At 38.8% G+C, this 18,505-nt stretch overlaps 1 protein-coding gene and 1 long non-coding RNA gene across 2 annotated transcripts; one reads left to right on the top strand and one right to left on the bottom strand.

Moving 5' to 3' along the window:
* Positions 1-977: 977 nt before the first annotated feature.
* LOC122059757 lies at positions 978-1,472 on the top strand. The gene has a single exon (XM_042622796.1). The coding sequence runs from the start codon at positions 978-980 to the stop codon at positions 1,470-1,472; it is 495 nt and encodes a 164-aa protein (XP_042478730.1).
* Positions 1,473-16,260: 14,788 nt separating this feature from the next.
* LOC122058603 lies at positions 16,261-17,980 on the bottom strand. The gene is made up of 2 exons (XR_006133855.1): positions 17,792-17,980; positions 16,261-17,372 (listed from the first exon to the last, which is right to left on the bottom strand). It is a non-coding gene; the product is annotated as an uncharacterized LOC122058603 (long non-coding RNA).
* Positions 17,981-18,505: the final 525 nt, after the last annotated feature.

Below are 18,505 nucleotides of genomic sequence, written 5' to 3'. Positions count from 1 at the left end.
ATTTATCGGTGGCCTACTTCTATAATTAATATTCTAGAAGGTGGATGAGAAATTTTATCTGGACTAGAGAAACAAATTCTCAAAAGAAAATCACCGTTAAGTGGGACATGTGCTGCCGACCAAAGGAGGAAGGTGGATTGGGCCTGCGAAGAATGTGAGATTTGAACAAATCCATGCTTTGCAGCCTGGCATGGAAAATAAAGCATGAGGAGTCATCCATTTTTAAATTCCTAAGGGTCCGCTTCCTGAAGGAAAATGGCTCTCCCAGACAGGGCTACAGGGGATCATCAATTTGGCCAGGTATTAGGAAGGTTTGGAGTACAATCACTGAAAATGAACGATGGATGGTTGGAAATGGGAAGAAGATCAACTTCTGGAGCGACAGATGGGTGGATGGACATTCGGTACAGGAGCTAGCAGGTATGGAGACCAGAGTGGACCATACACTAACAGGGAAGACGGGTAGATTTATCGCCAACTTTCGGTGGAATATGCCTAACGTCCAGTCTGAGATGATGAAAGACATCTTTAGTCTGATAAAAAATATTAAAATTCCGCAGTATGATTGCAATGACAGGTGCTTCTGGAAGGGATCTCTAGATGGCTCTTTCACAGTCAAGACATCTTGGGAGGAAATTAGGAGGCGCAATCCTAAGGTTCCTTGGGCGTCTATTGTCCGGGGTAAAAAGGCTCAGCCCAGACAGTCCATCTTAGGATGGCGTCTGGTCCATAGAAGGCTGCCGTTTGACGAGGAGGTGAGAAGGAGAGGCATTGCCCTTGCCTCTAAATGGAGCTTATGCGGTGCAGATTAAGAAGATATGGCCCACCTCTTCTTGCATTGCCCCTTCGTGAATGAAATCTGGTCTTTCTTTTGCGGATGCTTTAACATAATATGGACCACTCCTCCTTCAGTTCCTATGCTTTTCCAATGGTGGAAAAGGTCCATGAGGTAGGTCACATGTAAAGAAGCTTGGGAGATGGGGTTGTTCATCGTGGCAGATAACATATGGAGAGAAAGGAATATTCGAAGGCATGATGAAGGCTGGAGACATACTAGGCATGTTTGCCTTTCTATTCTTGAAGAGGTAAAGTGGTGCAAGCCTAGCACTAAAGGGGTAGTCAGAACCATGGCTGATATGATGTGCTGTAGAAGGTTGGAGTTGCCTATTCAAAACATGCCCGCCAAACCTGTTCTAGAAGTTTTTTGGTGTAAGCCTCCAGTAAATTGGGTTAAGCTCAACTTTGATGGCAGTTCGTTGGGAAACCTAGGCAGAGCAGGTGCTGGTGGCGTATTCAGAGACTGGCTGGGAAGAGTGCTAGGGTCCTATAAAACCTTGGGGGTTTTCCAAGCAGAGATGGAAGGCCTCATGCATGCTAGAAACTTGGGATTCCAATGCCTATGGGTTGAGTCAGACTCTACTGCGGTGGTGATGCTGATTCAACAACAAAAAGTTCCTTGGTTTGCAGCTTAGCGATGGACGGTATTAACTGGAAGATTACCCATAACTTCAGAGAGGCAAATACCATTGCGGATTTCTTAGCAAGAGATGCGGCAAAGACGGGTGTTTTTGAGGCTAATATTTTATTTCCAAATCATGTAGTGGAGCACCATAGCAGAGGTGCTAATGGTAGACCCAACTATAGGTTTTGATAGTTCCTCTTCTCCTTTCCCCTGCTGATGGCAATGCCGAAGGTGGGGGTTGGGAGAGAGATTTATTACCATCTCGGGTGTTCGATGTACACTACTTATTTTTTTTAAATTTTTTCTAAATTTCATTTAGTGAAAAAAAAATTGACATTCTCATTATTAGATTATTGACTTTCTTTTCATGTATTGTTGGGTGAGACAAGATGATAATTGAGACCTCAGTTTCGTTTATGTTAATTTTTCTTGATTTATTCTCCCCTGCTGATTGCCATGCAGAAGGTGGGGGTTTATAAATTTTTTTGGCTGAGTTGTATTTTCTTTCTCTCTCTTTTTTAATAAAATTTTTTATCTCTAGAAAAAAAAAAGATGATAATTGAGACAACAATCTGATTTTTTTTTGTCAGAATTTTGTATTTCTTTCATTCTTTCTCAATAATATTCCTTTGCTAATTTTTACCAAAAATATAATAAGTGAGACCTCATCTTCCAAAGAAAATAGTGGTCATAAGGAATCTTCATTCTCATGAATTGTCATATATTTGGGCCCATAGAACTTTTATTTGAGTATAAGGAAGGATCATGAGAGATAATTTTATTAAGGTCTAAGTGGGAGATGTTAGCTAGGAGTTAATATTGGGAGGTGATAAAGGTTGTGTCAAGAAAAGGTTCTATGATTGACCAACCTAGCCAAGCTTGGTTGATTGGCCCATGTCTTTGATCAAGTGGAGAAAGAGAAATGAAAGCTTGATAGTTTGTTTACATGAGTGCATTTGAGCTAAGTGGAGAGAGAGAGAGAGAGAGATTCTTGCACCAGAAAAGAGTCTGATGAGTTATCAATTAGGATGAAGGACCATATATTAGTCCGATTTTAGTACTGGTGAGTAAAATCTGAGAACCCGGATTTTAATATCCATGAGAAGCAGTCTTTCACAAAACTTGTCTGAATTTGTTTTCTAGACCTGCCGTTGGAATACTGGCATGAGAACGTCCTTTTATCTATTGCAAAGGTAGTGGGGTGCCCTGTTGCCCTAGATAGGAGGACGAGACAAGGTCTTCTTGGCTATTTTGCAAGGGTGCTTGTAGAGATTGATATCTCTAAGTCCGCAGTCAGAGTGGAGGAAGTCCAGGTTGAAAGGCTTGAACTCGGTACAAATCAAGTGTTTGGGTTCTGTCAAAAGGTGATCTATGAAGACAACGTGGAGCATTGTGGCTACTGTAAGCGTGTAGGCAAGGATTAAAGTATCGGTATCGGTCACCGTATCGGTCGGTCAAAATTAAGATACGTATCGGAAGGTATCGTATCGTATCGGAGATACGCTAAGATATGCTAAAGATACGCACATAAATGGATAGGGAATACATTTTTATACACTTTTGCATAAAAAAAAGTTAAAAAAAGCTATATATAACATGCAGAATGCATAAATACTTAAGTAGAGGGTATCGTATTGATAGACAAATAAAAAAAAAATAAAAAATTCAAACTATTTAGAAAAATTAAATTTTTTTTATAGAAGTTGTAGATTAAATGTTTTTAAAGAACATATAAAAAATCAACAAAGTGTGGAACAATATATTTGAGTAGATCTAAGAAATAAAAAAAAAAAAACCCTCACTTTTTTGGGGAAAAAATGTGGGTTTCATTTGAAATCATGTATTTAGTAATTATAAGTTATGACATTATTTTTAAGAGTTGAATGAACTAAATTTTCTAAAAAAAAAAAAATTTGGGGATTTTTCTTTTTTTCTTTTTTTAAATTAATTTTGGAATAAAAAATTAAAAAAAATATTTTTTTGAGAAAAATAAAAAATTTCCATGGAAGTTGTAGAATACTTGTTTTTACTTAACATAAAAAATCTAAACATTTTTAACTATTGAGCATGAGTAGATCTAAGAAATTTGAAAAAAATTGAAACCCTCATTTTCTCTTGAAAAAAGTTTGTAAATCCTTATAAATCCAATGATTTCATGTAATAATGATGCACAAAATGTGATTCTAAGTATGATGAACCTTAGATTTATAAAAAAAACTTGAAAATCTAAGGTTAAAGTTGAAAAAAGTGAGTAAAGATTCAAGAACTTACTATTCAAATGTTTCAACTTTCAAATTCAAGCCTTCCAGGTTCTTCTTGGACTATGTTTCTCTCCTTCTTTGAACCATTCACTTCAACAATGTTTCTTTCAATTTATTAATTGAGTCTCCAAAAAGGTGTGTGAATCAAAGGGCAAGAAAGAAGCAAAATATAGAAAACTGTTGGTGAGAGTGTGAAGTGTTTGTTTCAAACAATAAAAGGCACATTCACACTTAAGTAGCCATATCGTACCGTACGATATGGCTCAATACTGCACGATACCGTCGATACGTACCGATACGGTATCGATACATACCGATACTCTTGGGAACTTTCAGATTTTCAAAAGTTCGTATCGCAAAGTATCGTACGTATCGGTACCAATATGGTATGGCACGATACGATACGTACGATATGTCGATACACAAAAGAGGGCCCAAAATTCCCCATAGCGTATCGGTGTGTATCGTGCCGATGCCTACCGATACGGATACGTATCAGCCGATACGGCACGATTCGCACCGATACTTAAAACCATGCATGTAGGTCATCTAGTCTCCAATTGCAGGCAGCGGAAACAAGATAAGGGAAAGCAGTGTGCGATAGAAAAAGCGGCGTAGGTTCCAGGGGCCATATACATTGAAGATGGAGTCAACTCAGGTGGAGTTAACTCGAAAGATTCATCTCAAATTAAGAATCAATTATCGCCACATCAGCTGATTGATTATGATCCCATATCTAATTTAAATCAGCAAAATTAAAACTTACCTATCATTGAGGGAGGAATTCAAATTTTATTGGAAACTTCCCTTAACAGTCCGTCTGGGATAGGTAAGGGCGCTGATGTTTCTAATTTTTCTCCTCCTATTATGGAAGGTGAGGTGGAAGGATTGGACATGGACTCTGATGGTTCGGACCCTTACCCGTGTGATGAACCAAACCTAGATTTGGCTCCAGCTCTGCTGGGCTAGGCAGCTAGCTTAAGGGCGGCAATTGTGGAAAGGGCTCCTCTCAATGAATCACGTTACCCTACAAGAAGGCTGGGTAGGGGTAGGGGTGACGATAATGGAGGGGACCATGCTCATGCTGAGTTGGGTGTGGAACACTTAGTTTCCTCGATGCCTGAGGTGCACTGCTCAGCCGGGGTGATCTCTGTTGTCCATTCAAAGGTTCTGGCTATAGACAAGGCAGTGGTGGCAAGGGAGAAGGAACCTGAAGGCTTGGTAGTTGGAGGTATGCAAAAGGAGAAAAAGGGAGGTTAGACTAAAAAGTCTGACAAATCTTACCCATCAAAACGGTGATCCATGAAGGTCATGTACTGGAACATTAGGGGCATCAGGAAGGCTGCTGCTGTAGGTCCCTTACGATTGTTGTTGAAAGAATAGTCTCCGAATGTATTGTGCTTGGTGGAACCCATGATCCAGGTATGTAAAAATCCCTCTTTATTTTTTAGTAAATTGGGTTATGGCATGGATTTTTTGCATAACGAGAGGGATGGGAAAATCCCTAATATATGGACTATTTGGAGGTATGGTTTAAAATGTCCAACGGTAGTAGCTATGTCTGTGCAACACATTTCAATTGTCGTTGAGTGGTCTAGTAGTAGTGTGGGATTCTCCTTTGTCCACACAAGTTCTTTCAAGATTGAGCATCGCAATTTGTGGCTTGACTTGGAGCATCATGTATCTGCCTCAATCCCTTGGTCAGTGATTGGGGATTTTAATGCTACCTTGGCCTCTCATGAGAAAAGAGGTCCTAGAATCTTCAATCTTGGATTGGCAGCTGAATTTCAGACCATGGTGGATGTTTGTGAGTTGCTTCTGGTACCCTCGCAGGGAAAGAAGTTTACTTAGACAAACAATCGTAGGAGGGGGAATGTGACAACAGTTCTTGACCGTATTTTTTGTAATGAGAAGTGGCTGGGCGTCTTTAAGACTGAAACAAAGGGTTTTGGTGTCTTTTATTTCAAACCATGCTCCTTTATTGGTTGTCTCTGATGATGTTCCAAAGCCAAAAAAATTTCCCTTTCGTTTCCATAGCTTCTAGATGGATAATGAAAGCTTTCTCTCCGTGGTGAATGAGGCTTGGCAGGGATATGTTGGCAGCAATCCCATTTTTGTTTTGGCTAAAAAGATAAAAATGGTGAAGGAGAAGCTGAAGACTTGGTCCCGAGTTGTCTTCCCCAATCTAAATGAAGAGGTGGAGAGGGTGAGGCTTGCCTTAAAAAATGTTCAAGACATCATTTAGGTGGATGGAATGTCGGATGAGTTATTCAACAAAGAAGCAGATGCAAAGACAACATTGTTGAAGATGACTCAGCTGCAGGACAAAATGTGGGCAAAGAAGGCGAAGCTGAAATGGATGAAGAATGGCGATGTAAATTCAAAATTCTTCCACCTTTCAGTAAAATTGAGTCGTCCAAAAAATCAAATTACTTCTCTAAAGAAGGAGGATGGCTCGTGGATGACTGATCAACAGGGCATCGCTTCCTATGTATCAAATTTTTCCAGAAATTTCATGAGCCTTCAGCAACAACAACTCATAATGAGTTGTTAGCTATTATTCCTAGGGTTTTGGTTGAGGATGAAGTAGCTGGTTTGGACGCCATTCCTAGCAGGGAGGAAATAAAAAAGCGGTATGGGACTTGGATCCTACCAGCTCGCCTGGTCCTGATGGGTTCCCAAGTGGTTTTTTTCAGAAAATGTTGGGATATAGTTGAGGACGTCTTTTGTAGAGCAGTGAAAATCTTTTTTGTGCATGGCTGGTTGCCAAAAGGCATCAATAACTATTTTATTTTCCTTATCCCTAAAGTTGAAGGGGCATCATCCTTAGATATATTCCGCCCAATCTGTATGGGTAACTTCTATTGTAAAGTGATATCCAAAATCATGTCCTCAAGACTCTTGTCTCTTTTACCAAGATTGATCTCAGAAGAATAGGGAGCTTTTCAAAAGGGGAAGATCATATCGGCAAACATCAGTTTGGCATCTGAACTATCAAACTTAATGCATTCAGTTGTAAGGGGAGGTGGAATGGGGCTGAAGTTGGACTTTCAGAAGGCATATGACTCCTTATCTTGGGATTTCCTCTTCGCAACTCTGAGGAAATTTGGCTTTTTCGAAACTTGGATGTCATGGGTTCACCAACTTCTGATCTCTTCAAGGATATCTATGTTGCTGAATGGAGGCCCAACTGGTTTCTTTGAGGTGGGTCAAGGTCTGTGTCAAGGTGACCCCCTTTCCCCAATCCTATTTATTTTGGCAGAGGAAGTTCTTTGTAGAGGCCTTAATGGTTTGGTGTGCAAGGGTTTGATAAAGCCTCTTTCAGGTCCTCGAGGTGTGGTTACTCCTTCCCACTTGTTATTTGCTGATGATATATTTGTTTTCATGAATGCTTCTGCTAAATATGTAAGGAATATTCACTCTTTTCTAGTTAAATATCAAGCTTATTCAGGCCAAAAATTTAACCTAGAAAAAAGTAGTTTATTTTTTTGGAAAAATAGCTCCCCATATAAAGCATTTTATTACTGATTTTTCGGGTATCTCCTCTGCAAGGATGGCCACTAAATATTTGGGGGTTGAGCTATTCAAGGGAAAAGTGAAAAGAGATTACATGCTGCCTCTTCTAGACAAAATCAAGAAAAGGTTATCGGGCTGGAAAGGAAGACTCCTCTCTATGGTGGGCAGGGTGGAACTTGTTAAATCTGTCATTTCCAATATCCTTGTTCACAATTTTGGGATATATTGGTGGCCAGGGAGTACAATCCAATTGGTAGAGAAGTGGATGGGTAATTTTATCTGGTTAGGAGATATGTACTCGGGAAAGAAGATAGTTGTTAAATGGGAGGAAGTCTACGAACCCAAAATGGAGGGTGGTCTTGGCATAAGGAAATTAAGAGATGTCAATTTTGCTTGCTTGTGTAAATTAGCCTGGCAAATTAAACATGAAAATTCCTTGATAAGTAATTTCCTTCGTGCCCATTTCTTGAAGGAGGATGGATCTCTAAAATCTGGTCATATTTCATCATCAATATGGTTAGGCATGAAGAAGTTTTGGAGGTGGATGGAGTCTCATGAGTAGTGGACTGTTGGGAATGGTCATCAGATCAAATTCTGGACAGATAGCTGGTTGGGGAGTATGTCTATTATCGAGATGGCTGCAATGCAGATGGATTCTTCTATGCAAGCAAGGGTCTCAGATTTCATAAGCCAAGGTGAGTGGCACTTTCCAATGGTTAAATCTGGTTTTTTGAAGAAAATATTTGAGCAGGCAAAGTTTGTTAGGATTTTAGATGTGGTGAACAAATGTCACTGGGGGCTAACCTCAGCGGGTGTTTTCACTCTGAAATCGGCGTGGGATAAGGTGAAATAGGAGGCGCCAAAGGTGGGTTGGTGGTCTGTGGTTTGGAATCCTCAGCTTCAGCCTAGACAAGCTATGTTTGGATGGAGAATGATAAAAAACAAGTTACCAACTGATGATAATGTCAAAAAATGTGGAATTCAGTTGTCTTCGCGATGTAGTCTATGTGGTTATAAAGAGGAATCAAGAAACCACCCATTTTATGTATTTTATGAGTGCTCTTTCGCGACACACTTGTGGAAAGAATTTTATGCTTGTTTTGGGATGAGATGGCCTGGTTTTGATGGCATGGATGCCTTAATGGCGTGGTGGAAGTCTCAAGCTGTTAAGGTTATGTTTAAGGGGCTGTGGGCGAAGGGTTTTATATTAATCCCTTATTTTATCTGGTTGGAAAGGAATGGAAGGAGATATGATAGAATTAGTAAATCTGCAGACCAGTGCTTCAGCTTGGTGAGAAGCGAAATTAGTTCCCACTAGTTGTTGCACTCAGGGTCAGCCATTTCCATAAGTGACCTTCTGAATGCTAGAAATCTAGGTTTCTCAAGGATCCGAAATAAGACTCGGGAAATTTTCGAGATATATTGGTGTCCTCTTTAGGATGGCTGGGTGAAAATTAACACTGATGGCTGCTCTATTGGCAACCCAGGGAAATCTGGAGCAGGGGGTGTCTTAAGGAATGATAAGGCTCAGGTGATGGGTAACTTTAGAACCTTCCTAGGCGTCAGAATGAACCTAGAGGCGGAGTTCTTGGCGATCATGATTGGATTAGATGTGGCGCAGCAAATGGGTGTTCAGCGACTGTGGATTGATTGTGATTCAGTGGTGGCTGTTACCGTCTTTTTGAAGAAACAACCCCATTGGATAGCTTGTCAAAGGTGGAGTAACTGCTTGTCTTACCTGAGCGAGGTGGAGTGGAAGATAACCTGCTGTTTTCACGAGGCAAATTCGGTTGCTGATTTTTTATCAAAATCAACAGCTCGTTTTGAAGTGTCAACTCCGGTTTCCACTTTATCTCCCTTGGTGAAGATGGACTTAGATATGGATGCCTCTGGTTGTCCTAGGTATAGGACGTGCTAATGTGCATTTGTTGTTTTTTCTCTTATTTTTGGGTTGAGTTTGTCGGTCGCTGTTTCCTGCTGATGGCAATGCTGAAGGTGGGTTCAATGTCTAGCTTTCTCTTCCAGTGGGAGGGGTGGCTTCCTTGTCCTCCTCTTTGATTGTACATATTATTTTCTTTTTCTTCTTTTAATATACATGAAGCCAAAAAAAAAAGAGTATAATCTGAGAAAAACCCATATATTACTCCAATTAGGTTCAGAATGGACATGATTGAAAATTGTCATTTTAAGAGTACATCAGAAACTTGTCCAGTGTTAGAAGTATTAGGATCTAGTATTATATGGATCCCACTTATGACATTAACAATAAAAATAAGTTTGAATAAACAATACCTAGTAATATATTGTATATTCTCTCTCTAGGGTTCCAAAATCCTTGCTCCTCAACACACTTGAGTTTCCAACCCTATAATGTAATAAGAAGAGGAGAGAGCAAAAAGAGAGAGAATGAAATGAGAGGAGAAGTCCGTGGCAGGAAAGAGAGAAGTTGTGCTTATATATGAAATACAAATGAAATAGATTCTGATCACAACCAAGTTATTGATTTTAGTTAATGGAGGCCCCATGGGATATTTTGGAGTTGAAAGAGGTCTTCGCCAGGGAGATCCTCTTTCACATATGTTATTCATCCTTGTAGAAGAAGCTCTATGTCATGGTCTTCGTGACCTCAGAGAAAAAGGCTATGTGAAGCCGATTCCTGGTCCAAGGAATGTTTACACCCTTTCTCATATTTTATATGTTGATGATCTCTTTATTTTTATAAATGCAGATTTGAAGGGGGTAATGAATCTTAACAATTTTCTAGATATATATCAGAGTTACTCAGGTTAGAAAATAAACCTGGAAAAGAGTAAAATCTTTTTGGCTGCCATTCCAACAGCTAGGAAGCGCAAAATTAAGGAAATCCTAAATATTCCTATATGCGACTTCCCAACTCGTTACCTGGGCATGGAAATCTTTAAAGGCCAAGTAAAGAAAGAGAGGACCCTTCCGTTAGTAGGCAAGTTCAAGTCTAGGTTGGCTGGATGGAAAGGTCGGTTATTGTCTTTTGCAGGACGGGTGGAACTGGTGAAGACCGTTATGAGCAGTATTCCATTGCATAACTTTTCAGTATACCTTTGGCCATCTTCTTCTATTGCACTAATGGAGAGGTGGATCAAAAACTTTATATGGAGTGGTGATGCTGGTTCTTCTAAAGGTATTACTGTTAAGTGGGCCACTGTTTGCAAGCCAACGAATGAAGGAGGTCCCGGCGTTTGTCATCTTAGAGATGTCAACCTAGCTTTGCTTTCTAAGCTAAGCTGGCACATCCGGTCAGATTGTTCAGAGTTTGCTGCTTTCTTTAGAGGAAGATATATGACCCATGATGGTAATCTTAAAGGGTATGCTCCTTCCTCTATTTTATCTAGACTACGAAAAGTTTGGAGTTTTACGAAAAGTTTGAAGTTTTGTTTGTGAATCAGAACGTTGTGTAGTGGGAGATGGTGCCTCCATTAATTTCTGGTATGATCGTTGGTTAAGCTCTACAAGGTTGTATGATGAAATTGCAAATGATCATCCAATCAATTGCAGGCTCATGGCTTCAGTTTCTGATTTCATCTCAGACGGTCAATGGAATTTTCCTATTTTGCAATCACCTCTCTTGCAATCTATTTGCAATTGAATCTCATTGGTTTCTCTCCTGTCAGTTGCTACTCAAGATAGTCGTCTTGGGTCTCTTATTGAATCAGGTGTTTTATCTACATCTTCTGCTTGGGAAAGTTAAGAGAAAAATACCCTATTCAGGGCTGGTGGCGGATGGTCTGGCAAAAAGGCCTTCATCCTAGAAACTCAGTATTTGGGTGGCGTTTAGCTCATGGCTGCTTGCCCACGGATGACATGGTTAAAAAAAAAATCTATCCCGTTGGCATCTATGTGTAGCTTATGTTGCAAAAGTGAAGAAACTTTCACGCATCTCTTCCTTGAATGTGAGTACTCTGTCCATCTTTGGTCTCTTATGCTCAATCACTTTGATCAGCAATGGAGTGACTTCCCTTCTATTGAAAATCTCTTCTCATGGTGGAAAAGGAAAAAAAATGCAGTGCATTCTAATATGCTATGGCTTCCTCTAGTTGTTATCATTCCTTATCAGATTTGGTTAGAGCGAAACCAAAGGAGGTTTAATAATAATCTCAAATCAGTGGAATTGATGGAGCATGCTGTTTTGAGGGATCTTAGTGACTTTTCGTATTTGGTTCCTACCCAAATAAAGTCATTGGGTGATCTTCTCCTTTCCAAAAAGTTTAAAGTATATTCTTCCTTGCCTCAGGCTAGAAGAATTCAAGAGCTGTTTTGGAATGCTCCAGCGGATGGATTCATTAAGTTGAATATTGATGGGTGTTCTCTTAGAAACCCAAGATGTTCAGGAGCTGGTGGCATTTTTAGAGGAGAAAGGGGTAATAGCTTAGGGTGCTTTGCAATTTATGAAGGAGTTGGCTCAAACTTTACGGCGGAATTTGCAGCATTCTTTCATGGCCTTAGGATTGCATCTACAAAAAGATTTGCCAAGTTATGGGTTGAGTGTGATTCACAATCAGTGGTGTCCTGCAAAAGAAACCAGAAAATTCCATGTTGTTTTCAACAATCATGGCTATTTTTCAAAAGCTATTTGGACTGCACACTTTGGGTGATATCTCATTGCTATAGAGAGACAAACATAGTTGCTGAGAAGTTAGCGAAACATGCCTCTACTACTCATACTTCATCAATCTGGGATAGTGTTCCTAACTTTATAGTCTCTGATCTAGATTGGGACTGTCTTCAAAGACCATGGTTCCGATTTTTGTAATTATTTTCTTTTGCTTTGAGTTCTTTTCTCTGCTGATGGCCATGCAGAAGGTGGCGTAAGAACTTGAAGAGTTCTCTTGTATTCTCCCTTTTTTTTTTTTTTATTAATAGCACTTGCTGATCTTTAGCAACAATATATATATATATATATAAATGAAATACAAAAGGTTAATCAAATCCAAAACGTTCTTCAAAATTTCATAAAAGCATGTTCTACCAAAAATGATATACAAATGTTTTTGCACATCAATAATACTACCTTTAACAAACCTTTCATTCTCACGATGGAGACACAAGTCACAGGACCAAATCATATGAAGCTAGAAATCAAATTGAAAATATAGATATTAAAAATTAAAGGGAGAGTAGACCCTCGCACTAAAACTAGAAACCAAATCCAAAATACAATGATCCAATTCCAAAAATTGAAACCGGTTTAGGTCTTCTTAAAAAAAGAAAAAAATCAAATCAAAATGAATCAATTGAATCCGAAAACCAATTCAAAATTAGAAAAATCGGATAAAAATCAAAATATTATTTAAAAAACATTTATATGTTTTCCATTATTTTGTGGTATCATCATCTCCTTCTATTCATGGTTGATTCATTGAAGAAGATTGATCATAAGATAAATCTCAATTTTATTCCAAAATTTGATCAATAAAGTTGCTGCTTATTAGGAGAAAGAAAAATACCCACTAACCACTCAATGCCTCAAAGTTTGTGCCAAAGACAAGATAGAAGGCCCCACCTGCACTAATGGTGATATTTTGTTCATCCTTTATTAGCTATATCAGATTTATTGGTTCATAAATGACTGCATTCAGCTCATCTTTATGTATTTTATTTGTATAGCTAGGTTAATTATTGCTTTAATATATACAGAGTAAGTTGTCATTCCACATTTCTTTTTTCCTCTTTTGCTATATATTATTAGGGTTTGTTTTTCTCGGCCATTGCATTCACTTTTCCCCCTTTTGTGATACATTATAAGGGCCCTTCACTCCTTCCCTCGTTCCTCTCTAATCATTCTTTAAGCGGTTAGTCTTGCAGTGAGTGCGGCGATGCAGTGAGCATTGGATGGCCGAGAGCATCCGGGTATGCGCCCCAAGGTCGTCTCGGTCATCCGATGCTCACCGCTTCCCCCCCCCCACCCCACTAAAAAAAATCGTTCTTTAAGCTAGCCAAGCAGTGTTAGCTATTAACCAATCACCTTCCCAACCTAAATTCACATTAAACCCACTAATATATTAGTAGGTAGTGATTATCATTTACAACTCTCTCTCTCTCTCTTTCTCAAACAACATAGGGATTAACACCGCAGTAGAACAACAATATGCAAAAGAGAACAAAAGAGAAATCACACATATACACACAGACACACACAGATTTGCATACTTCACCCAAAGTGGGTTACATCCATGGCCAAGCAATAATCAGAGCTTTCACTAATATGATAACATATATTGTGCTTTACACATTCAAAACGCAATATATAGGGAAACCCTAATCCCAAAAAGTTCAAATTAGCCCAGTAAACAATTGATTCTTATAAAAAAATTTGGTTTGGGGCTTCGCCCCCTACACCCCCTGGCAACCCCACGGCCTTCTTACTAGCAAGTGGGACCGTTGTCGTTTGAGAAAAATCATCAATACTTCTTAAATTAAACCGAAATCAAACTTCACCAATAACATTGTGGAAATACATATTAGCTTTGAAGAAACATCTTTGATTAGTGCCTTACAGTGATAGGAAATGAGTTTTGGAAATAGCCTCTTCTGCGAAGTTGAAGGTAAAGCTGCGTACACTTGCCTCTCTTAGACCCTAAGGTAACGGGAGCCTCGTGCACTAAATTGTTCCTTTTTTAGTGATAGGAAAAGAGTTGTGAGGCAGGAGTTTCAACTTTAAATAACCCCCCCTCTCAACACAGACACACATAATTGATCTCTAACTACAGAGACTGCAAATATATAAAACATACAAAAAAGAAAGCACATTAATTCTGGATGAAAGACACTAGATACCTACCTCTCATAATTCACTCAGCAATAGTAGAGGATGACCATTATGGATGAGCTGACCTGAGTCTTTTATCAGGTGGCCAAGACTTAATAAATGTGAACTTTTGGGGTTTAGTGCAAGTAATCTGGCCCATCACGAAGCGGGACCATTTCCTGACTAGGCTAAAGGTCAAGTACATACCCATATTTATAATGCAAATGTTAATTAGTGGTGTTACAGCATTAACGTAGCTGGTGATGACACTACAAACCAAAAACAGACACTAAAGTACCACTATGGATTGACGCAGATATGCAGTGACGACCATATACATAATGGGTTCAACTTTGAATGAAATGGGAAAGGGACTGGGACCGGGACTAGGAATGGGCATGGCCCCACTTAGGATCACTAAGCCTGATCACTCCTTCCTTCCTACACTAAAGTCGGGTACGTTCCTCTATTTATATGGCTTCTCTATTGTTTGAGGAGAACACAGAATCAGTAATACCCCACAGAGAAGAAACTAGAAACTAGAGACTACTATAATTGAGAAGAAGTGGGTTGATGAGGTTTTACCAGTTGAAGTGATTGGTGCTTGAGTAACAGACTCCTGGACATGATTTTACTGGGTAGACCAAGATGGATGGCACTCTCGCCGTGGGTTCTACCCTTGCATGAACACCACCAAACATAGACCTGTAGCCCCTCTCCATTTCTCTCTCTCTCTCTCTCTCTCTCTCTCTCTCTCTCTTCGGGCTCTCTCTCACATGAGCTTTGGCATTTATAAGTGTGGTCTTAGTGATATTTATTGGGCTCCATGCAATATAATTGCAGTTTTGCATATTGGATGTGGTTACCTGATGTGAAGATTTAAAACCATGACACCCCCCCTCCCCCCATAGAAAAAAAAAAAAAAAAAGATTTACCCTCACCAAAAATTTAAGATGTCAAGACTTATAAACACTTGGATCTCCTTTATTGAAGGGTTAACTTTTAAGGATGAATTATACCAGAGTCCCAATAAGTAATATTAAAATTAGAGCATGAAAACTTTAGTTCAAGGATGAAGAAAATCTCGAGGGAAGATCTCAGTTCTGATGTATGCTTTCCGTGTAAAGAGAAAAATCATACAAAAACAACGATCACACATAAATGTATTTACCCAATGTAAAGGATATAATATTCTTTTGTGCCCTAGGGATCCCATGCAACATTGGTTAATTTTTTTCCTCAATCCAAATTAGGAACTTCAGAAAAGTGAATTTTTCCAATTATGGAACTTCTGAGCTTTTCAGGTAGGATCCACTAACTATTGAGGATTCCTTTTGGGACCACAACAATCTCCAGCTTAGATCTGGTTTTCCTACACAAATATGGGGGAAGGAATCTCTTTAACAAGTACCTAGATCTGCCATATGGCAGGCCCAATCCGGATGAATGTTTTGGTTCCCAGGTAGACCGTGAATTGACCTAGACTCTCACATGTTAATATTCAACTTAAACAAACTTTACCAAATGGTAAAATAAAGCATTGAAAATTTATGACAGATTCAGTAAAGGTTGGAGTACCAATAAGTGTGCATAGAGAGTATGGCCAATCTAGAGATCCAACACAGACACCAATAAATAGAACAATTCCTCAACATAAATATTTGATTATTTATTTTCAGAAATATGGTTGTAGTAAAATTAAATTAATTTTTTTGCTAGAAGTCATCTAAAGAATATCATTAAATCTAGGAAAAAGGAAAGAAAACTGTACAAAACATCCTTCGGATCAATATTCCACCTTCGGCATTGCCATCAACAAAGATAAAGATCCAAACAAAAGAAATTACAGAAGAAAATTACATAAACCGATATCTCGGTCTTTTTTGGAAATTCCAATTTATATCATAATTTATAAAGTCTGGAGGGTGGTTCCAAATTGTAGAGTTTCTATTTGTTGTAGCATGCTTTGCCAATTTATCTGCAACTGAATTAATTTCTCTGTAACAGTGAGTAATGCACCACTGAATATTGTTTAAGTATTGTCTGAAGTTTCTCCATTGTTGTTCAAAGAACCATGGAATAGACTGATTTCAAATGCAACTTACAACAGCATGTGAGTCACATTCAATTAATCCATAGTTTTTTATCCCGAGCCATTTGCAGTCCAAAAAAAAGAACAGTAAAATTAAATTAATAATATCACATAGAATTTATATAAGAAGTCACACATATTTTCTTGAAAAAAAAAAATTTATATATATACATATATATTAAGGTGAGCTACTAAGTATATCACATAGACTTTATATAAGAAGTCAAAAATATCTCATTAAAAAAAAATCTATTTATATGGAGCACTAGATGTGCTAGGTGGGGCACTTGGATAGGAGTCACAACAACAATAAGAATAGAGTTCAAATGGCTTGAAATAGCAGTAGCTTCTGTCATATCAAGTCTTCCCCACCCAATCCATAAGGCAATGACCAATCAAACTTGTGCAAGAAATCGGCAATTACAAGTTCAACAATGGCAAAAGCGAATTGGGCTCCCGCACATCCTTGCCCAACTATCCCAAGCGGAATTAACTGAAAATCATGGCCCTTGAAATCAATAGGGACATCATTCAAGATGACACAACAACAATAATTGAAAAAATCTAACGCATTGATTTCAAGGGTTGGATGTTTTCAATTATTGTTATCGTCTCTTCTTGAATGATGCCCCTATTGATTTCAAGGGTTTTCAGTTAATTCCATTTGGGATAGGTAGGCAAGGATGCCCGAGAGCCTAATTCACTTTTGCCATCGTTGAACTTGTAATCATCAATTTTCTATACAAATTTGATTGATTATTGGCTTATGGATTGAGTGGGAAAGACTTAGATATGACAGGTTCAATCACTTCGGCTGGAATCGAAGTCAAAGAAATGAATTTGTGCCTGTGGAGTTTCGCGGGGGAGGATGGAGAACCGGCTCTGAAGCTCCCTTCAATGAGATAGATACACTTCCCTTCCAAAATTGAAGACATCAGCCAAATCCTCCCTCCCACGCCCACTCCAAGACACGCGGATCAGTAAAATTTGAAGCCGATGGTGAACCGTGGTGAGGAAAAGCCTGGCGCCTGAAGACCTGGATGAACAAAAGTAAACCAACCGCCTCGTGATTCTCCTTGACGTTGATCAGAATCACTTAGGGTTCAGATTCTGGGGAAGTTCTCGCTCCTCTCCCCACATTTGTGTGCACGTAGGCCACCGAGAATGACCGACCTTCCAATTGAGGGAAGATCTTCTCCTCCAAATACTTCGATCTTCAGAGCCTCATTACTCACATTCCGTGCTAACGATGGCGAATCACTGAAAGTTTAAAGGAAAAAAAAAAAAAAAAAAAGGAGAACTAATCAGAATCCACCATTAATTGACATTCAAGCAAGATGTCACTACTGGAATTCAAGAAAGAAATTAAAGAAGAAAAAGATGAAGATGAAAACAATTATAACCAACAACTAGCAATGTCAAAATCAGAAAATACTAAGAACTAACCACTAACCTGCTTCTTATCAAAGAAAGGGGTCCTTAACCCAATTAAGATGGAAATAACTTTATAGGAACTAGGTATAACAGCAGAATTAGAAAAAAAAAAAGAAAAAAAAATAATAGTTATCATTATGTTGAAAGTTCATGAAGGGAAGGGGTTCTGGCAGAAGCCCATCCTGCAAGTAGCAATATAAAAGCAAGAATTCGGTAGATGGAGAAGTAGGTTGCCGTGATCTTACCAGTAGAAGTGACTGGTGAGAAACAGAAATCCCTCGACATGATTTTATTGGGTAGATGTAGATTGAAGATTTCTCCTTCTAGCTTAAGCTGATCGACCTTGGAGCTTTCGTCTTTCAGCAGAACTCTGTTTACACATCGACAGAAGAGTTTCACTTCCCTCCGTGTTACTCAAATGAATGCTTTCACAGTGCAAGCCAAACTGAATTTAATGAGTGAAGTGAAGTAGTGGTCCTTTTAGTAATTGAGCATTTAGCATTCACATGATCACATCCCTACCTCATAAAACCAGAAAGATTCTTTACCTTAGCAGAAGGGAAGGTAAAGATTTCATCTTTTACTCTTTTATATGTTGAATGAGAATCATTCAATTTTTACTGAAAGTAATGAAAATCACTAAATATCCCGTGTGAGTGACTCAAGGTATACTTAGTGAAAATCGAATTTAGAACGACTGAGTTTCTGACTCGTACCAAGTTCGTTGCTCACCAAATGCGTTACCCTTTGGGTTCAATTCAAGCGGATCCACTAGTAATATGAGAGTGTGGTTCAAATTCATGTACGATAATGCCCCTGATCCGTGGATTTAAAATCAATTTTATTTTCTCTTTATTTAATAGATTCTAAATTCACCAACCATAGATGTATGAAAATATTCTTGTACATGAGGCTGATCCGTTCACGTAATATAAGTGAAGCATTTCCCCCACTGTATT

Source organism: Macadamia integrifolia, chromosome 13, assembly GCF_013358625.1.
Source record: "Macadamia integrifolia cultivar HAES 741 chromosome 13, SCU_Mint_v3, whole genome shotgun sequence".
Classification (NCBI taxonomy): domain Eukaryota; kingdom Viridiplantae; phylum Streptophyta; class Magnoliopsida; order Proteales; family Proteaceae; genus Macadamia; species Macadamia integrifolia.
The sequence above is the reverse complement of the archived record's forward strand: the minus strand, read 5'-3'. Positions and strand labels throughout refer to the sequence as shown.

Coding starts and splice junctions, on each gene's coding strand:
- LOC122059757 (XM_042622796.1), top strand. CDS start 978: ATGGGGTTGTTCATCGTGGCAGATAACATATGGAGAGAAAGGAATATT.